Source organism: Chironomus tepperi, unplaced genomic scaffold (genome assembly GCF_022539635.2).
Source record: "Chironomus tepperi strain 1889 unplaced genomic scaffold, CSIRO-AGI_Ctep_v1 contig_85, whole genome shotgun sequence".
Taxonomy (NCBI): domain Eukaryota; kingdom Metazoa; phylum Arthropoda; class Insecta; order Diptera; family Chironomidae; genus Chironomus; species Chironomus tepperi.
Window position 1 is genome coordinate 1,880,458 of NW_027226207.1, and position 22,962 is coordinate 1,903,419.

General features: G+C 30.5%; 2 protein-coding genes across 7 annotated transcripts in view; one reads left to right on the forward strand and one right to left on the reverse strand.

The window, feature by feature from the left end:
- Octbeta2R (Octopamine beta2 receptor) overlaps window positions 1-22,962 on the reverse strand; it is a 57,092-nt gene that overhangs the window by 16,027 nt on the left and 18,103 nt on the right. The window lies entirely within an intron of this gene.
- On the forward strand, window positions 542-22,662 carry mthl14 (methuselah-like 14). The gene is made up of 7 exons (XM_070635084.1): window positions 542-1,109; window positions 1,227-1,444; window positions 2,905-3,139; window positions 6,108-6,258; window positions 7,304-7,546; window positions 12,241-12,448; window positions 21,984-22,662. Exons 1-7 carry the CDS (start codon window positions 855-857, stop codon window positions 22,237-22,239), a joined length of 1,566 nt encoding a protein of 521 aa, XP_070491185.1. The 5' UTR covers window positions 542-854; the 3' UTR covers window positions 22,240-22,662.

The window sequence follows — 22,962 nt, forward strand, 5'->3', positions numbered from 1 at the left end:
TTCATTGTACGTAAACCAAAGAATTTTCAATGCCAAACATAAAATCCAGACAGTACTCTCAACAAAGCCCTTCTTCACATCCACCAAGTATGCTTCAACCACACAGTTATGAGAACTAACCGAAAACATCTAAATCAGCAACATTTTCTTCAATATATCTTAATTACATCCAATCTTCCCCCAAGAAAATCCATCAAAATTTTCAAGATTCGCACTCAAATGCGTCTCAGCTATAAATTTCCGGCAATCGTCTTAATTTCTCCCTCACATCCAATCCCTCTCATTCATTCATCCATTCATTTATTATTGCCATGTCTGTATATCATACTCTTTTTTTTGTTTTTAAGCTCTATTCCTTGAGAGAACACAACCCTCGCGCGTATCAGAAATATTTTACACAATTTTTACACATGCTAGATGAAATAATGCTTATATGTGTTTTATTTTCTTACATTTATATATGTGCTGATATTATTTCACGATAATCGCGATAAGATAAGGTGCATGGAGAATAGACATTCAAACATTCTACACACAAGTTTCATTTTTGGGTTCAATTTTGAAAGGTACAGACGTGTCGCGTGAATTCAATTTTTCATCCATAATCTTTTTTTTTTTTACTTGGTGCTTTTTTCTCGATTTCAAATAGCATAAAATATTTCGTCAGGTACAGTGCAATTTGTGGATGTCGTCTATATTCCGCAAAACATAAAACCAGTCATAAATAAAATAAATAAATGATAACCAATAATTGAGTCATCATCGTACCTGTGTAGCAATACATATTATTTTAAGAAAAAAAAAGTGTGCCTGTGTAGTGTTAGCTGTAAAATATTCATTGAGAAAAAAAAAACATGATAAGTCTCAGAGTCACAGTAGGTGTGGTTTTAATATTCCTAGAAGTTTGCACATTCGGTGTGACTGAAGAAAATGCCTCAAGTATAAATAACGCGACAACAACAGTGATGAAAAATTCATCGATATTTGATGGCTCAACGAAAAGTTTGGAAGTCGATTCAACGACAATAACAACAACAACAACGATATCAATGACAACATCAACGCTGCCAACAAATTTTCAAGTCCCAGAGAATTGCTCAGATTACAAGGTTATATTTACACTTATTTTTGTTTTCTTAATCTTATTGACATTTTCCATGGAAATAACATAAATCTGTGAATGACTGCAAAATAAATAATTGAACTTTAACCTTTTCCATATTCAGCTATTGGATAATCAGCCAAAGGTCACATCACGTTCAGCAATTAAAAAGTGCTGTCCATTACATCAGAACTACAAGATTGAAATGGGAAAACGATTTTGTGGTAACAGTAGTCTCGAATTTAATGTTAATCCCATTCGAGCCAAGTTTTATGAGAATTGCATTGAGGATGAAGAATCTGATGTAACCATTGATATCAAGATCGAGAATAGTTGTAAAAAGTATGTGACCAAGTGAATGTTAAAATAGTTTTTGTCTATAGTGACAGCGCATTCTCTTCATGATAAAATTGAATTTCCAAGACCGTAAAGTTTGGAATGTTTGCAATTGTGGTTGCAAAACTTTACAAAATTTATGAAGATAGAATTCTATGAAATTTGATAAAATAAGTGGTTTTTGTCAGTTACTGGATGTAAAACTTTCAAACTTTTAGCACTTTATATTTAAAGATTTAAAGTAGTAAGCATTTGTAAACAAAAAAGTTTTCCCGCGTAAAAAAATCCAACTATATGAACAGATTAAGCACTTTAAAATGTATACAGTGGCTATAAAGTAATTAATGCTAAGTACCAAGCCAGAATTAACGGAAGTTTAAATGAGATAATAACGATAGCAGTTTATCATTGAAAATGTTTCCGAAAAATTCTCATTATTCCATTAAAAAAATCATTTTTTTTATTAAAAACAATTATCGATTACTCATAACAATGGATTATTTTCGATACACATGCAAACAGCTTTTTCGTTCACATAGATTCAAGTTTGAAAATTAAATTTGAGTTTGAAAATTTTTCTCATATGAAGAGTTTGTCTTTTGATTTTGGAGTCTTCTTTTGTTTATTCAGTAAAAAAACGATTGCAAAGCAGACACAAAATGTGAGCAAAGCTTTTCGATTAGTTAAATTGAATTCAGATTATTTAAAAACAGACATTTACATGATTTTGAAAAAACACGTGAAAAAGCGCGGGAAAATGGCAAAACCTCAATTTCCTAGCTAAATCACATTAAATAAAATGGAAATGCAGATGAAATTATTAATAATTAATCAGATTATTAAAAATCCTGTCATAAATTTTAATTACCTACATTTCCATTCAAAACCATGAATTTGTATGCAAATTGAACATTCAAAGGAACATTTCAACAAGTTTTTGCAAAAACCACATTTAAAAATTATGTGTTAGTGCCATGCGTAGCATTTTCATGTAATTACACTTCTCTTATCTCACAGTAAGCTATGAGTTTGCAAAATTAGTCAGAAGAAGTAATTAAAATTAGTTGAAACTTTCTAATGCGATTCCATAATCTGGGTCTATCCACAAAAGTCACTAACAATCAATTAAAATATTTTCGGCACGACTATAAAATCCAATCAAGTTTATGCTAAAGTTTTAATCCATTCGAAATGAAACGAAAATTTATATTACGATAGAGATTTGGAATGGAAAGCTAATACAATTTAATGTTCAGTATAAAAGCGAACTGATCACATCCTGTGCAGAAAAACCAATAGAGTTACTCTCAATGGGACTATTTCGTGTGACAGACAAATTGCAAATATTATCGCCTTATTCCTCATGAGAGAATGCGCTGTAAAGTATAATAAGAGAGAGTTAGATAAAAGCATAAAGATAAAGCATATCCAACATTAATGCAATAAAACTAAAACTTTGCTTTCAGTGGTCTCATATTCAATAAAAACTACAATGACATGCTTTACGTCATACAAAATGGATCTCTGTTAAGGATTGACGAAAACTTTGAGTCCTTTGACATTTTCGAACATTATTGCCTTGATATGGATGAAGACGAACAAATTTTGACGGCCATCGTTTGTGAATTTGATGAAGCAATCTTTCGGGTTAATCGTGCCCAAGCTCTCATATTTGCGACATGCATGATTATATCAGTTCCGGTAAATTACTTTTTATGATTATTATCTCTCGTTTTCTTCTTCTTAATATCGTTGATTATTTCATTCTTGACTCGCTCGTATAAGTCAGTCAGAAAGTGCTTTACGAACAGAAAAAAAGCAGCAAAAACTCACACAGTAAGCAAAGCGGGAAAAGAAAATTCATTGCTTTTGGCATAAAAATTCAATTTCAAGTAAGCAAGAAAGCGAGAAAAAAAATTGCGTCATTTGATGAAATTTGATTCCATCAAGCAAGTGTGAGGAATTGTTTGATAAAGTAATTTTTTTAAAAATGATAAGAAGACAAAATTTTTGATGGATTTAGAGTGAATGAAAAAGTTAAATTCTTATTTTTTTCTCTTTTTGCTTGCTACTTTCATCGACGACTTTTTCACGGTTAATGCCTTTTTTGTGAAGATTACAATGAAAAGATCTGGAAAGTTTAACAACAGTTTTTCTTTCTTTTCTTATTATTTTTCTACACTCTGGAAAATCCACTTCAATTTAAAATTTTAAGATTTAAATTTTAAAAATTCTAAATTTTTCTTGATTTTAAAATTAAAAATTTAAAGTTTGAGGATTTAAAATTTTAAAATTTGATGCAAGAATTTAAATTTGAAAATTTAAAGATTGAAAATTCAGAGTGTGAAAATTTAAAATTTAAAGAATTGAGATTTGAAATTTGAAAATTCAAAGTTTAAAGCTTGAAGATTAAAAATTTAAAATTTAAAGTTTGAAAATTAAAAATTTCAAAATAAAAGTTTGAAAATTTAAAGTTTGAAAATTTGAAATTTTAAATGTCAAAATTTGAAAATTTAAATTATTTGAACATTTTTCTCCGAGTGTACAAATTTCCATAGAAATCTTCACACCTTTATTTCGTTCCTTAATCCCTCATTTCTGTTAATTTGAATTTGTGTGCTTCAATATTTTAATGTACTTTCTCATTAAAATAGACGTAGATCCTTTTCTTGAATTCATCATGAAACTCGATTCTTCTTAAAATGATTTACAACCAGCACTGAAGTACTGAAAAGAAAAATTAATTTCCGTTTCCTCTCTATGACAATAGGAGAGGCTTCAACCGAAAAAGTCTTGAAAAGGATTTTCATATTGTGTATCTTTGAATAATAGATTTTTGTGCTTGTTTGACTTACTGTTTGAGTATTAAAAGGTGAAACAGCGCTTTAGACTTTAATCCTTGTTTAATTCCTTACTAAACTTTATATTACTTTTAAAAACTTTTTCTTGATTTTTATTATTCTTCTAAAAATTTAATTGAGACCCAGAATTTGATGCTACTGCTTCCCATCTTGATAAAATTCTTGATGAAATTTTTGTTTTATGTCAAAATTAAATTTTCTTCAAATTCAAATGAATTTCTTGGAGATTTTTAATGAAAACCCAAGCTCAATTACCTTTTCAAGAACTTTAACCCACGATTATCAAGTCGGAATGTGATGAAATATGTCGAGTTATGGAAATCAAAAGGCTCACAAATTTCAATAAATCAAGTCTTTTTTATCGACAGTTTTCTACTAGAGTTAGCACGTCGCTATCGGCAATTTTCATTGAGCAATTGATTGACATTCAAATGCCAATTTTGTGAACTAAAAAATTGAATGCCATTGCTGTTTTTAGTCCCATCCGTTCTGAGAATAATACAAGAAAGTTTCCAGTTCTTCAATATTGTCTATATTAATAATTTTTAAGTGCATAAAAGACATCCACAAAAAAGCTTAAAACTACAGCAAAAGTTTCTTCCAATTTTACAATACCAAGACTATTGTGTATCTAATGTCCTACATAATTTAGTTGTAAAAGTTTAATTAGAACATACAGAACTGAAGATAATAGCTGAATGCTTATAATGGGGGTTGTTCCATTTATCTCAAGGTAAATGCAATCTGCTGTACATCAAGAAAGTCCTCATCTGCAAAGTTTAATCGCATATCCCTGGATACATCCCTTAATATCACTAAAGCATCCCAAAATGAAATCAATTAGACTCATTGAGCTTCAGGATGTCGGAATATTTGATAAAGTTGAGAGTTTCGTGTTGATTGATTTTGTTTTGAATGAAGCTTTAATGAGAATTGCAGATAAGAGACTAAGTTTAGTGATTAAGTGACAGTTTAATGGAAATCGCGCATATTAGCCATATGTAGGCTTCCACGGAACGTGTGCTGAACGAATATGTCAAAGTTCCTGTTAAAAACACCTTTATTGCAATGATTTAATTCCAATGAAAGTGAACCCACGCAGACTGCCAACCAAAACAAGCTTAATTTCGTATCCACCCCGTCAAATCTGTTAGAATATCAATTAAATGCTTGTTTACCTTCCAATTTATTCAATGAACGCGAGAAAAAAAATCACGCAATTTTTAAGCGATAATGAAACGTAAACAAAACATTTATTATAAGCAAACAATGCGATTAATGTAGCAGCATAAATAATGCATAACATACAATACATGAATTTGAAGCCCTTCAACATTTATATTTTCTTGCTTCCCCCTCTTGTCAAAATAAAAAAAGGCACGAATTTAATCCTAAATTCTAAGTAAAAATTCTTTTCGCTGTTGAAATTTTCTCAATGCTTGCTAGTCCTATCAAAACATGCTTACTTATTAATTTTTTAATGAAAATATTTTCGAGTCGTCACTTCTACGAAAAGAAGTATAGGAGCGATGACTTACAAAATATTTTCATATTTCGATTAAAAAATGAGTCAGAACTACTTCAAGTACAGAAGAAAAGAATGTAATTTATGTGTTCGGCTCGAGTTTCCTAGCAATTGCATGAATGATATAATGTGTTGAGAAATGCGAAGTTGATAAGAAAAAGAAGACGCGGCGCGAACAAACGACAAAAAGAGCGAGACATAATAAAAAAAAATTGTGTGCACATTATTGAGATAAGCATTAACTTGTTTACTTTTTCCTACTTCTCTTCTATTATTATTGTAGTGTTTATTATTGACAGTCACATTATATCTACTAGTCCCCGAGCTGAATGATTTGCATGGAAAATCATTAGCATGTCACAGTATATCACTGGCATTGGGTTTTCTCCTCCTTGCTATATCGCAATTTAGAGACGATGTCTTCTTTTTGGAAGGTATGTACATACATAATTGAAATTTTTTCTTTGACAAACTCCTTCTCTAGAAGATTTAGAACCCCATCGTCATGTAAATCCATGCATATACATCAAATAAATACCTCACACTCCTAATACATCATTTCTCATTTCATCACTCTAACAATATTATTACATTTTTAGCGTTATTTTGTAAGGCAAAGGTTCTTGTTATTTGCTCATTATGTCTTAATGGAATTTTAAATCTAATTTGTGTTCACCGCAATCATACGTGCATACTTGATTCTTAATGAATTAGAAAGTAGAAGACTCAAAAGCATTTTACAAGGACGATCTTTTGGTTTTGTAAGCAATTTCTACATGTAGTAATCCTGATTGCTCAAAGTTAGAGAAAAAGTTCAAATTTTATTAGAAATCTCAGCTGGCTTTTCCTATTTAAATGCAAAACTTGCACATTCAATATTTTAGAAGCATCCGTAATATCCAGATGAAGTTACTAAGACGTCTTGTTGTCTGTAAAATTCAATATTTTATAAGATTTCTATGATTTCTATGATTGTTTACAAATTTTACATTCAAAGGGTTTAAAACTATGAAAAAATTAAAGCAGAGAAGTTTCTATGTTAGAATTCAAATCGTAATAAGCCGTTACAACTCCTCCACATCATTTAATCCAAGATTTATAATTCATACTGAAGATTGAAGGTAAATCGGAAGGTTTAATCCACTCAATCATTTTAATACCCCAAGACTGCTTCAAAAGGTACACTACATCTCACAGTAGTCGAGCATGAACTCAATTTACTCGACATTATCGTAACTACTACATAATCGCTTCACTAATCGGCCTACGAAACGAAAAAAAAAATCGCTTCCACTATCCTGTCATGTTGATGTTCTGCATCACTTTATTCTCATCTGATTCTAACTGTCTCTGCTTCTATCTTTCATTTTCTATTTATTAGAAGCCTTCACTTCATTATTGTACAGTGCGTTCATTAAATTATGTGATTACAATATATTTATACACACAAAATAAAAAGGTTTTCTTCCTTTATTTCAGGTTATGTAATACAATTTTGCATTGTATCGTGCTTCTTTTGGTTAACCGTGATGTGGATTGACATTTGTATACACGCTTGGTATTATTTACCGAGAGGTATCAAGCAAACAACGAAAGACGATAATCTTCATTTGATGTATTATAGCATTTTTGCCTTTGGATTGCCCTTAATTCTCGTGATTTTAACTTATAAAAACAAATTGAGTGGACTTCCATCGTATTATCTAAAAGGAACTACAGAGGGTGCGTTTAATGTCTATAAAACAGATAAATCTATCGATTACATTTGATATTTGCCCTATCTAGGTATACAGCTAATATAAGCCGAAAGGCTGTGTATCAAGCATGTATGAGCATTTGCTTATAATCCAGCAAAGCATTCAAGTGAAAAGATAATGAGGAAATGTAAAAAAAAAACTTTAAACAATTTTCATTGACCTCAAAAAAATGATTCTCCCTCATCTTTACATTATGCTTAGACCTTTGATATTATTTTTATGTACAAAAGCTCTTAATACGTTTGAGCTGAAAAGAAAACTTTTTTTTTCCAGTGTCTCCCTTTTTTTTACTCTCCGGTTTTTGCACCGGGGCTCTTGAGAGAAGCATCTAAATATATCTATATAATATGTACATATTATTATTATATGCCATTCATGCTTTATGTTGGGAGAAATGTGTAGATAGTAATTGCAACTCGAGTGGAGAGGAAAAAAAAGTTTTCATTACATTTATTTCTTTTCTCTCGCTTCGTCGCAACAAAAAAAAAATAAAAATTATGCGAAAAAAATGCTTGTGAAACCTAAGGCTAATGCAGTAAAAGAACAAGAGAGATATGAGAAGAAGAATTTTTTCATGTCACATAATTCATAGATTTTTCCTACAGCAGAGAACTCCAGAGAAAAAAAAAGTGTTGAATTTTATCTTTAAATAAATGAGCAGGGCGCATTTCAGATGCTCGCTTTTATGTTTAATGAGTTCAAGGTTGTGGATGAATAATTTATTTTAAAGAGTTGGATTTGGAATTAATGGAACTTTAACTTGAAGATTTGAAATGAGAATTGTAGTTCTAAATTGAGATTTTGAGCTCTGCTTCGAAAGTTGTGCTTTTCTAAATTGTTAGTCTGGATTCTAGTTCGAATAGCTTAGAACTAAATCTCGAAATTAATTTCAAAGTCGAAAATTGAACTGATTTTGAAAATCAAAAATTGAACTAAAATTCTAAAATTAAAATGAATTTTGAAAATCAAAAATTGAACTTAATTTCGAAAATCGAAAATTGAACTAAATTTTGAAAATCGGAGTAAATTTAGTGCTGACAAATTTGAGTTCGAAACTTAAAATCTGATCCAAAATATTAATTTTAAAACCCTCAAATTCAAATTCCAAAACTTCGAATTCGAAATTCAAAGTTTACTAATTTAAATTCATTCAAAAATCTAAAATAAGCAGCAACTCTTCAAAGTTCATTCACAAATGAACTAAATAAAAAATTCCATTCTTTAGTTTTCTATAAAAAATCCCTTTAATTAAGCAAGTTTTCAGCAAAGCGAAGCTTACTGAACAGATCAATCCTTTGTAATAAAAATATTCATCTAACGCTTCACAAAAAAAGCAAATTCTCGAAAAATGAAGTAAAAAAAAGAAATAAGATCCAGTAAACAAAAGTGAACTAAGCATTGCAATCTTCATAAAAAACTGCGATGAAAAAAAAGATAATTCTCGCTCTTTAAAGAGCTTTTTTGCTCGTCCCTTACACTTTATGCTGCTTCATACCAGAGCTCTCCTTCATCTTTTTACATCTATTCTGTTTCTTTTCTCTCTTTTTTTATCCTTATAATACACATAGTAAAGTTATTTTTAATCTCCACTCTACTCTACTCTTTTGAGCGCATTTCATAATAAAAATAATGTAATCTAAACGGAACTTTGACTTTATGTCTATGTGTATTTAAAAACACATTTTATGTCACTAAATATATTACATAATCAAGTATTTCTGTTGTAATCAACTTATATATCTAGTTTAATGGAATTCTTTATAGTCTTGAGTATTATCATCAAAAATGAAATTAAAATGCTTTAAAATTTTGCGGAAATGACTCGTTAGACAGCTGGTCTATTTGAGCAGTGATTATACGCTCTTTTATTGTGTTTAATTGAAATTTACCCAAGCGATTTTAGCTTTGCAGTCTTCTTATTCATTCTTTGACAATCAGTCGACCCCTGTATTGATCTTGCCCGTCATGCCAATTGGATAAATTTGCGCTTGCAGCAGTATCCGCAATTCTTATTCCTACATTTTGATGTATGTTGTACGATATACTGTTACAACACATATTAATGGACATCGGTTTATCTCAATTCCAATTGATCAAAATGAAAAAAGGAAGATAGGTCATAAATTGATATTTACCCTTTTCCTTTTACTAGACATGCTGAGATAAAAACTCATAAATATTTCCATTATAATTGAATTTTTAAGGAAGGATCAAAGGATGTTGCTGTTGTATTGAATAACACATTAGGACATTTAAAATTTAAGTTTATTTCATGTTTACATTGCTGTTGATAAGAATTTTTCAATTCCTTGTTAAGATTCTCTAAGATATATATTTATGTATGACCTTTGAGAATTTTCTTCAAAAAAAGAAAAACATGTTCTACTTCCTTTCGGGTGAAAGAAAAAGTTCCATAATTCAATAGGATTGAAACGAGAAATTTCAAATTAAGAAGCTTTCTACAAAGTCAATCGTAATGCGATTGAAAATCGAATCGGAATTCCAGAGTTGGTGTTAGTGAGTTAAGACTCGAGTTGATTCGAGATTCAGATCTTGAGATACCAAACCCTAGGGACACAACCGTTTATTTAGCCATCTGTGTAGTTGATCTGGTATAAATCGAACCTCCGCCCCCACCAAAGAGATGATTGCAGATTTCAGGTCAATTCCCTAGCCACAGAGACCTTGCTCTTGGACTAACAGATCCGCCTACATATCCCATATTACCCCAAATACCCACTCTACCCTGACACCACACCAAGCATTAAAAATAGATTTAAATCTCATTTAACAACTCTGAACACTTTCTACAAATAAATTTAAAGGACTTGCCGAAATCAAAAGGAAGTCTTTTTTAATTTTTCATCACTCGCTTCTAAGTTTATTGGATTGTACCTGTAAATACAGATAAGTGAATTCAAGTGCCTCAATAGAACGAAAATTAAGACTTGATTCCTTTAGGACACAAAAATTTACAATTTACAAATGTAATACAATTGAAGCAATAATGGAGTTCAATTCTCATGTGACAAATTAAATTCAGCAAATTATCAATCGATGCCAATTAACGGAATCAAATTCAACGGAAAAAAATATTCTTAGAAAAAAAGTTTCTTCTTTTCTCTTTGAATAATGTACATGAGCTCATGGCGTTAACCAATGAAATCATTCGGTAATTGAATCTTGTTTTAATTAGAGCTAACTTGTTTGTTTGAGGAGTTAAGAAATAGGTGCTAATTAAATTAACAAAAGTTCAGATCGTAAAGTCTTATTTAACGTAATCAAAAATAATTAAAAGTAATTTTTTTAATGGGAAATCTCGACATCGGATTTTAAAGCAAAAACTTAAGATTGAGCAAAACGGTGAGCACAATTTATACTTGGCACCTGTTTAGTCATGTAGCGATCTAATGCCAATTTTTAAACATTCTTGAACGACTTCCTTTAATTAAATAAAGTCTTTTAAATATTTTAATTAGATCAGACCTCCAGTTTGAGTTTACTTCCTTAATTTCATCTGCTTTTACTTTAAGAAAATACAACGTATGACAGTTAAAGCTATGAAAATCACTCTTAACTTTAGCCATAAAGGAAGATAAAAACAAAAGCTATTAAGTAAGTTTTTAGAACTTGGAATCATAAAATATCCAAAAATTTTCAACTGTAGTTTTTGTTTTTCATCTTCAAAAAAGCTTTTCCGCTGCAAAGAAGTCTTCAAAACTTACAGAATTGTAAATACAGGAAAGTTTAAATCACCATAAAGAAGTCAAACGTAATCGTAATCGTTCGACTGATTAATCAAATAGCTTGTCGACGTTCATGCGACAGCCAATTTTAAAATGATTATATTTCACATTAAATTGAAAGGAATTGCATTAAATTCTTTTTTTTTACAGACTGCTCACATCTCTGTTTCAATAAACCTAATCCAATAAAATTCTCCATTTTAAATTACATATGTTACAGTTAGAAATAATTCTAACATGAAATTGCTCATGCTGTGGACATTTTGACAAGATTTTTGACTTTTTAACGGTTGACAATATTTTGAATTTTTTGAAAATTGAGATTTTGTCAAAAAAAAGTTCAAAAATTTTGAATATTTTTTGACCGTTGACAAAAAATTCAAAAATTTCATCAAAAGAAGTCAAAATTTTTGTCAAAAAATTTAAACTTTTTTTGACAGTTGAGAATAAATTGTCACAAAATTTCAAATTCTCAGTTTCCTTAGCCTGAAAATTATAATAAATAAAATCAGCATTTGAGCGTAAAACGTCGTTGCAAACTCCCGTAATTGAAGAATTTAAAAAGAGAAATTCATGAAAACATGAAATCTACATCAAAAATCCCTAAGCATAAAATTTTCACATACCTAACATCAAAACAAAAATTTCATTTTATGCCTACATCTATGGGAAATTCGAAATTCAATTTCCCACTCACATCTTGTATTGTTATCAGACAAACAATGTAACTTTACATATAAAATAACTTCAAAACAACAGAATAAGTGAAGCATTACAAGTTTCAATGCACAATCAATCAATCAATTATATCAAATGTAATCAATCTTAATAATAACAACTTTTTTACTATAGGATGCGCTATTAACCTCAACTTTATAGGAAATTAATAAAACTTTTCTTTTCTTTTTTACAGTTGCTCGTACATCACAAACGTTTTTCATACCTCCGATAAGCGCTACACTGTTCCTCAATATCCTGCTATACATCTCATCATACTTTGGTTTTAAAAAATTACAAAAAATTAATATATCAAACTTTTTAATGCTACAGCTGAAGAAATGTGCAAGAGATAGTAAATTATCGTCACAAAATGTTGCACATATGGAGAAAGTTGAGACAATGTGAGTAAAATCTTCCTTTTATTGTTCTTCTCCTTCCTCCTGTTTCCTTGTTCTAAGGAAAAAAGCACCCTCGTGGCTTTTTTAAATTTTCTTTCCTTTTTATTTTTTTTTTTTCCTCCTTCTTCCTGACAAAACTAACTCGACGTTATATGAAATATACATGAGATACTTTACTGTGTACTAAAGCTGCTGTTATTGTTTGTCGTATTTACATATGCAGGGGTGTATTTTGATGGATTTGTGGTTTTGGGAGGAGGGGTGGGTCATTGGTTTGGACATCTAGTAGACAGACAATAGGAGAATAGGTGTTCAGCCTAGTTTGCCTAGTTAAACATCCAGACCTCTTACTAAGGGTGTATCCAAAAGGTTAGAGGTCAATGAGGCCCACTGGAATAATGTTAGTATGGAACCCTAAAGGAGGAAAGACAGTAACTCCTCATTACACTCCCTGAACATATGGATATAAGGATATACATATAACAGTAGGATTGGGCATTGAGTTTCAATTCCTTTTCGGGGCGGTTTTATGTTTTATTATTCTAAGCGAATCTGATACTTAGCAATAACCTGTAGGCTAACAATAATGGAGGATTGAGTATTATCATAAAAAAAATGTAGACTAATATTATCGTCCGTAAATTTTATATTTTCTTCTTATTCATCCACGACGACGAGTTTCGCATTTTGAATTGAATTTCTGTCACTTTCGAATTGACAATGAAATAGGTTTTGAGAGAGTGAGAACAAAATAAATATTACGATATTGAACATTTTTTTATACTCCCCAACATCTCTTCATTTCAATGGGATGGGAAAGGTCTTAATGTAGCTTTTAGAGGTTTTTATGTGATACACGCATTCTGTCGAGTATGAAGTGAGAAAAAGGAAATTTCCTTCAGCAAGAATAAAAAAAGTAAAGATTTTCTTTTGTACTTAAGAGGAAAAAACCAATATTGGAAAAAAAAGTCACTTCCTCTCCTCATCAAGTGTGATAGAAGAGAGGACTTAAGTGATAGTTGAAAAGTAACCTTTATAGCTTTTAAATCAGATCATATGGATGGAGCGTATTTGTTGAGCTTTCATTCCTTTTTCCGAATCAGAATCAGAATCTGAGAGCATTTTAGTTGTTTCTTAACGGAATTTCAAAATTTAAATTTTTAACGATCAAATAATATTTGAATTTAGTTGTCAGCCTTAAATTTGAATTTCAAAGGACTACTGAGTTTTATAGAACAATTTTCAAGAAACTAGTTGCTCACAATGTTTTATTCCACTTCGACAACTCGTCGTAATACCATTAAAATTAATTCACAGACGTGCGTCAAATATTAATACAGCAGAATGTAATAAAATGATTCATTTAACTAACAAAATTTAATTTCAAAAACAGTTGTCATGTTTACAAATGAATAATGCTAAATTTTAATACCCATTAAGTATAAATATAATTACTCCATAATATCTGACTCAAAAAGTAAATAAAGAGAACATCTTTGTCACCTTGGAAAAGATGAAAATGTACATAAACTGTCTCAAAGTAGATCTCATATAACTTAAATAATGAAAAATATTAACAAATTGTTGTCTAAAGTGCTTTAAAAAATTTCCGTTCCAAGCTATTTGACAAATGTAATTAAAAATGGCAGATTAAATGTCAAAAGAATGTAAAAGCGTTTGTAGTAAAGAATCGTAAGCAGAGCTGGGGATGCGTCTTGTAATTCTGTTTAAATTGGCTATAAGGCTGTTAAATCTTTAAAATTTAAGGAGAGTATGATGGATGTAAATAGAGCTGGAGTGAGACTATACGGACTAGGTTAGATACAGTACAGAGATTGTAGAATATAAAGCTCGAAGCTTGTATTGAGCAGAGTAACCTCTCGAATTGTACAAATGGATTAGAAAGGCTAGGTCCGAGTGGGATTCGAACCCACGTCTCACGGCTTCCGGTTACATGCTCCTACCACTGAGCTATTGAGGGTTACTCGACTATATGGCAAAGTATCATATAAAAACTGTGCATTTACACTTCCAATGATACACCGTTGAAAGGTCATTACAAGACTCCAATTCCAACAGGAATCTAACTCGAGGTTACTAAAGACTAAGCTCCTTCATGCTACTAATTACAATCCACCACTCCTTCCTTATTCCAGTTACTAATTGTAAGCATCAACCACATTTAAAAATTGCGCCCAGCCACAATTTCACAACAATGGTGTTTACCAAAAAAAAAAAGCATGTGAGAAAATACCACATCCTTTTTAGCACGGAAAAAAGCTGTAATAAGGAAGATGAAGAGTGAATGTGATGAGTGTAGGAGAGAACTGCACACAGACGCTTTAAATAACTATATTCAATTTCATTCCCAAATGACATTCGAAAGTTTCCGAATTAATCCGCCCGAAAAAAAAGTACTGAAAAGTTTATAGTAAGGCAGAGCTCAAAAACTTCGTCTAGAATGGAATAAGAAATAAAACCAAATCATGCCTGGGATTTGATTCTCTTTAAAATTTTCCTATTCAGATTGTGGATGAAAAGGCAAAATAAAAAGTTTTACTTCATTCATCCACACACACAGCATGGATGAAGATTTAAGAGTACATGGCATATATCCCTAATACTATAAATGTATGTATTGTGTTGTACAGTCTTATTGTATTCCATAAGATATATATCTCTAAAGATTTTCCAAATTCGATAAAGATTTTTCAGGTAGAAGAAGACTTTTTTGTTATGTATTAAGCATCAACAATAGCTCTTATTCCATTTTGACACTTTGGATGTCCCTGAACGAAATCACTTTTATTTCCAGCACAATGTATGATGATGGATAAAATCATACATTTATTTGCTTAAAATGCGTGAAATTTCATTCAATTTTCCAATTCTTGTTGGAATTTCCTTCGTTTATAAGTTCTTGACTTCAACATCTCATGTCCATCAATCTATTTTTATTCAATTACTTATGTCCATTTTGTCAAATGACCTCTCTCAAAACCATTCTTTTTTGAAATTTTATTGTTAAATACATAGAATATATGTTTATGGCTGTAATTAAACTAGACGATGGTGTGACACTGTACGTTATGACTATCATTAGAAGCACTACACAATTTATAGCATGATAACATGATATAATACACTTGATAGCTATATTAACTGTTCTTTATGAAAGCATATCAGTCACAAGCTCATTTCTGTTATGCTGAATGAGCAAGCACAAATTCATAATAACTTTACCTCTGCTACTGCTGCTGTTCTTTATTGTTTTGTTAATTCCTTTGAAGGAAATCTAAAATTAATTTTCCTGAATCATTTTCATGTTTAAATCAAAAAGTTTGTCTCAACTACAAGACTTCTTATGACAAGTTTTTGTTTATTCTGATAGTTAGTAGGATGATGTTAATCTCAGGCAGTGCTGTAGACTTGGTGATGAATAAATGGGCGTCATTTTGTGAAAATTTGTTATCATAGACTTTTGACGAATAAGGTTAATGCAGATTAACATCAGCGTGAGATCGGCATGGTGATAATCTAGTCCAAATTCGACAACTGGCTAGTCAGTGCTATTTACTGATTGTGTCTAAGAATGGACAACTATCTTAATATTCAAATGGCAGTCATTTAATATTTTGATCCTCAAATTGCTCAAAATTATCCCAAAATCCACCCTCCAAAAGCATTCTCAAACTCCTCAATAAGCCTCAACTCTGACCCATAACACAGAAACTATTCAGGTTTCCACTTCTTGATCACTACAAAAGATGCTACTGAATAAATTTGGAATAAAACAGGTTGTATGAAAATTAATGTTTCATGATATAAAGCCATAAACTTTGACCTGTGTAACGAACAAGAAGATTTTCTTTAAAATTTACAAGTTCCAAACAATTGGTAATTGATGTGTCTAAAGTTTTACTTGAAGTAATAGGATAATGGATGCCTGCACTCTCTGCCGAAGTTCCTCATCTTTTTTTTTTGTGGCTTGTTACTTAACTAATTTATCAGTTGGCAGTTTGCGTCAGAAATTAATTTTGAGCTCTTGGGAAATGGAAGTTTGCTGTGACGGCAATGAGTTAGGCTGTTTATCATGCAATAATTTTGGTTGTCTGGTCTGACTGGATGTTTATGACATTTTTAAGAAGTGGCCAGTATTGTTTTGATTTCATAGCAACCTTTGAAATTTGGAAAATCAACTTTTTGAAGTCATTATATAAAATGATTTATTGATCCTAGTAAATGTACTTAAAATGGAAGTCTTAATACTCATTACTGTCGCCCATTTTTCCTGATAAAATATTATTAAATCAGATCAATAAGTAGCTTTTAAGAGATCAAAAAGTTAAAGTTAATTTCCATGAAAACACAATTTTCCATAAAATTTAAGGCAGTAACGAGGGTCGAAAAAGTATCAAAATAAAAAAAATCTGATGCTTCATATATTTTACGGTATCAATCGATAATTATGGTAAAGTTTTAAGTGAAAATTTTCCATATTTCACCGTTTATATCCTAGAAAATTCTCTTCATGATGTTTTTGAGGTGGAAATAGTTTTGGTTTTTGTATCTACATATTTCAAGAACAGAAGAGCTCTTTTAGACATTACATTTTATGAATATTCAACCTTTTCATAAAGTACATAGTTCACATCATATCTACTGAATTTGATTTTCATAATAAAATTAGCTAGTTATGATGTTTTTTTATAAAAAGTCAAATGAGCAACATTCCCGTCCACATTAAAAAATATATTTCTCGTTCCACGACTGCTGTCTGTGGGCGTATAATCCCAACAAAACACATTTTCAATGAAAATAAATAGAAAAGCCTTCTGTGATAAAAAATAAAATTTTATTTATATTTGAATCATCACGTAAGCATTTTTCCATTTTTCGTCTTTTGAACGTTTTATTGTTTCTCATAAGATCAAAACCCCACTTTGATGAGGACGCAGACAAGCGACAACATTCCGTCTTATTGTTAAAATACTTTAAATTCACAAAAAAAAAACTTAGTTGGATACCCCAAAAAAAAAGGATTTTAAAGCTTGTTTATTAATACAAATTCGACCATTCCGAGAAGGAAAAAAATTCTTAGTCAGAAAATATACAAACGGATATGGATTAATTCAGGGTACATTTAGTCTCTTGCTACATATTATTATTATCATAGTATTACAGTGGTTCTCATGTTGTGTCACAGTGTGCCATGAAAAAGTTTTATAAAATGAATTTTTTCGATGATTTTTCACAAAAGTTTTCTACTTCCGTGACTTCTTATTCAATTCAAACACATTCTTTTGGAAACTTAATGTTTGACTGCACATCAAAAAGTCATTAAATGTGCCACAAATCAAAAAAGTTTAAGAACAACTGTAGTAAGCTTTAAAAATGTTGATCCAATTAAGCCTTTGAAACTCTGTAAATTTTCAGCTTCAATAAATTTATATTGGCTCAGCTAATTCAACTTAACTCTGTCGACTCAGCAGAAATCTGTAAAATCAACAAAAGTTCCGTTCTCATATCAAATAAACCTCAAGTAAATAAAATCAGCAACAGCATATTTTCTCCCACAGAAAAAAAAAGTTCCCTATGCTCAATTTGACACATACTAAAATTATATCATACTTTCCATCCTTTTCATTCGGCATTCGGTTGTAGAATTTTCATTGTCCCAGAAATGTCATCCTCATCTATCAAGTTTTATGAACAAGAAATTTTCTTTCAAAGGGATCATACTTGAACGTCATAAATATCAACTTTAAATTTTAGATGAGTTTATTTCATAAATTTTGTAGCATAAATAAGAAGATAACTCGTTTAAGACGACATTTATCCCTTTTTATGATAGCTTCTTTGATGCAGGCGACTCATCACATAAATACGTATACATCACGCACAACTACTAAGCTGTCGCTAGACCGAGCAGTAAAGAATACGTGAAAAACTTTGTTAATTTTGAATTGTACCGAAAAAGTCTTCAAAAAGCCGTTAAAAATTGAAATTTTCAGTAAAAATTTTGAGGTTCAAATTTTGAACTTCATGAAAACGTAAACAATATCATCAAAATGGAAGTAAAAATTTGTTTTTCAAATGTAAATTCATTAATTCCAATTAGATCCCGGAATTCCATTTCTATTTTAAGGAACCCTTTAAATTAAATTTCTCAGCAACTCGGGATTGACTTTAATATTTTCAAGGAGAATAAATTATACTCTAAGGATACAAAAACGAATCGTATATAGACATATTTACATACATTATCCTATATTTACTGTTGAGAATTCAGTAATGTGTGTATAATGTATTTTCATTCATTTTATTAAGGTTTCAACCTCTATGATTTTTCATTCCCTTAAGCGAAAAGCACTCACTTCTCGTTCTGTCTTCATTTCATTTTTTTTTTTTCACTTCCACTCAAAAACCTTCTCGTTATACACAATTGAGACAGAATATTCTCTCAATCAAAATTATTAATTTTTATTTCTCTTTTACTTAGTTCCTCTTCTTATACCTCAAAAACCGACCATTTCAATTTTCGATTTTATTTCTGCAGTTAAAAAGATGTGAAAATTCCTCCTTTTTTTCCGTTCCTCGTTGACTTTCTTTGTGTAGGATGGCAAGAAAATGTTAGGGTCTAAGTATGCATAGGACTTACTCAGTGGCGCATTTTATTTCATTGAAGCATTAAAATTGATTATTATAATAATATGTAGGCTCAGTATCACGCTGGTTGTCATAAAGACATTTACATTGTTTGCTAGACAGCTCAAAATAGTCCGTTTTGCTTAACAGTGAGTTAAGAGGAAAGGGTTGTACTTTCGTGTCAATGGTTTTGGGTTTGGTCAACTAGTAACAAGCCAAAGTAATTTAGATGCTTTATAGTTGATCCAGCGACTGACGATTGACTAGACAGACATAAGGTTATTCATTTCTGGTCAACTAGTAACAGCTAGACAAAATTAGCTACTTCTCGAAGCATGAAGAATGTGTTCAATATTTCAAAAATTTAGGATTGAGACTTTGTCAAGCTAAAGGTCAAAAAAGTTAATTATCGAGTAAAAAATTTGATCCCTTCATGATTCAAATAACAATTCAGTAATAAAGTGGCCGATCGTAAAATTTCACCTTTAAAATTGGACATAAATTACAAACTTTATGTGTGAATCTAGCAAGTGAATCTTAATGTTGGGAAATTTTATGAGGCGAAGCTTTACAGACTTAGGAATTAAGGAGTTAAAGAAGCATAAGAATGTGGGACAAGAAGACAATCCATAGAAGCAATAACAAAGACAACCTTTTAGCTATCAAAACAAGCTAAAAATAGAAAAAAGTAAAATTCTCTTTCCATATAAAAAGGAAAGAAAACTATATGGACGAATACCATTGGTAGAGCTTGCTATAGATTGCTAGGTATACCCTAGAAATGCCACTTTTGTGCTGAAGCTATTTTTCAATGAATGAATGAAGAAAGACTTTTTTATTTTGCTGTCGATTTTCTTCTTCCCATTTTCTTGCTCATTTCTCCATTTAAAGACATTAAGTAGAATGGACGAGAAAGCAAAAGCAAAAAAGGAAAAGAAATGGAGTGATGGGATAGAATGAGAAGAAAAGACTAAAAACAAAAACAATGGAAATCGTCTAAAAAGCCATTCGAAAAATAATTAATTAACTTCAATTAGACCCATTTTTTTTCTCATGCTTTCATGCTTGAAACTCCACTGCTCGTTAATTTCTACTTAAAGAGTTCTTATATAGTTATCAAATTATCGTATATAGTCAATCTTCTCGTACTCGAGACAGCGAGAAACAGAAAATAAAGAAAAGAAATCATTTGCAAATTGTCATTTATCAAGCATGAACGCGGCATTAACAACTGGGAATGGCAAATGATGCAAAAAGTGCTTTCAAAATTTTGTAGGCAGGAGTAGTGAAGAAAGCCAAAGTTGATTAATTATTTGACGATATTTACACACACCCTCAACATACAAACCAGAAGTATAATCATAAGAGTAGCATAGAATGAGAAAATTAGCTATTGCTAATCATCAACTTGATTATAGTGGTTCTAATAGGGAAGTATTATGATGTGGGAAATATACGCGGGTAATTTTCTACTTCCACATTACTCAGACATGATTATTTGAATTATGAACTCTAATTTTAAAGACATGTGAAGTCTACTCATACCGAAACATGATATTAAACTTACAATATTTACTATGTTCATTAAGAACAAACTTTCGAGCAACGAATGAATTTTTAATTACATCGAGTCAGCAGATTTTTATGCCTGTTCACATTGAACTTGCTCAAAAAGGTATGGGAAACTATTTAGTGTTTTTGGATCTTCTTTCTCGGTTTTTCAATATATTGATTTTTATTAAAATTTATAGCTTCAATCTATTCAAGGATGTATGTGGTAGATTTTTCAAGCCTCAAGAGAGGCAAATAAAGAAAATCGAACGAAAAATTTTTAATCTCCGTATTTTTAAAAGATCGATTGAAAGAGTCTCATTTTCTTGGAAGAGTTCCTTTTAGGTATGAAATTTTGAAATTCAGGGATATTAAAAGGCTTTGAGGATCTGAAATCTAGATTGAGAATAACTCGAATAACACAAATCGGTTACTTGATCTAAAATCCGGCACCAGGTCGGAATGAGTTTGACTTGGTACCTAATTTAGTTTAAATATTGCATCATGCCAGAGTCGCGGTAATCTGGATTTGGTTTTTGGATCAATTATTCGACTTGTGATATCCGAGTAGGCTAGAGATCGAAGTTGACCAAGATTTTGTATTAAAATGCTAAGTTAAAGTAACCTCTGATCATTTATTGAGAAGAGTATGTAACTAGAAACCGAAAAGATACTTCTTCGAGTCCCACTTGACACCTTGCTCAATTCCAACTCAACTCTTCTTTCATAAAGCACATCATGTGATTGTTTCGTTAGGGTTTGTAGATATAAAGAGAATAAAATTCTCACAATTGGGTCCCTTTTGCTAACAGAATTCTAAATTAAGCAGCAACAAACCAAAAACAGACAATCAACAACCCCTGACAGCTCAAGACAGAACCAATCTGTGTATACTACAGTTGTAACATCCCAAACATTTGTAAGCATTTCTTCATCAAAATCTAGACATTTTAAAGTATAACTTAATCCTTCAAAGGCCTCCTCAAAACACGATTCAGTCGAAACACTACCTGAATACAGATGCTTCAATGTTTTGCTTACATTCATAAACGATAAGGGCTTGCCATTATACATGTATAATTTAATCAGTTATTCCGATTAAAGGCAAAAAAAAAATCTGAATATGAAAATTTCGGAATGGAAACGAGCAAAAAATAAATAAGAAGTGTTTATACTTTTACCACATTAATTATGTGCTGAATAAATTCAATGATTCTCTTTTCACTTTACATCCATTTTCCTTCATCTTTTTTTTTCTTTCCACTTCTTCACCCAACTCATCATAAAAATACTCATTCTCATTCACTCTTTATAACATTTCTCTTTTTTCAACACACAGAATGAAAAGCACTGCATACTTGACACTCATCATGACAGTAAATTGGATTTTTGAAATAATTTCCTTTTATAATGAAACATCTTCAACCTTATTCGATATCATCAATGCGTTGCAGGGTTTACTGATATTTTTCATATTTGTTTGTTTGCCACGTCCCATGAAGCTTATAAAACATTGGTGGAAAGACCGTGGATCGTTTGAAGTCATATCCCAGAAACCTCTCAATGAAATTCAAATGACTTCTTTAAAGCAATAAGCATAAATTTATTTATTTATCTTTGTCACTCGCTTCTCTCTCTTTCTCTCTCTCTCTTTCTCACTCACTTTCTTTCTTATTTCTTTTCCCTCTTTTTTTTTTAAATGAATAAATAAAATTGAATGAGGAACGAAGAAAGAGAATTAAATACGCACGCAAATAAAATTTATATCTATATAGATACATATGCATATATCTATATGGTAAATAGATTTAAAGACGCATTTTTAGCAAAGCAATTGTCATTAATATGCTCATTTTGACGTGATGGATGTTATGCATTCATGAAAACTTGATAATGTGACCAGATTATTTGCAGTATATTGTAAACTGAGAGTGTTCTTCAAACATTATTTTCATATTTAATTGTAAATTACAATTTGTAATAGATGAATAATAAAGTTGCTATTTACATAAATTTAAGTTGTTTGTTATGACTAACTAGATTCTTTTTTTCAGAGATTCCAAAATTAGAATCAAATGCCAAAATAATTTTAATTTTCAAATGTATAATTTGCAGTTTTATAAGATTTTAATTACACAGTTTTGAGATTTTCAAATTTTAACGGTTTTGTAAAATTTGAATTTTAAAGTTTTGCAAAATTTTGAATTTAACAGTTTTTGTAAAAATCAGTTTTTTGCAAATTTACAAAAAAAAATTTTAATTTAAACATTTTGCAAACTTTAAACTCAGCAATTTAAATATTTAAAATTTTATGCATT

Excerpts from the sequence above, each read along its gene's own strand:
- mthl14 (XM_070635084.1), top strand. The coding sequence starts at position 855 with ATGATAAGTCTCAGAGTCACAGTAGGTGTGGTTTTAATATTCCTAGAA. Across the intron at positions 1,110-1,226 it reads AGAATTGCTCAGATTACAAG|CTATTGGATAATCAGCCAAA; the intron begins GTTATATTTACA and ends TTCCATATTCAG. Across the intron at positions 6,259-7,303 it reads CGATGTCTTCTTTTTGGAAG|GTTATGTAATACAATTTTGC; the intron begins GTATGTACATAC and ends CCTTTATTTCAG.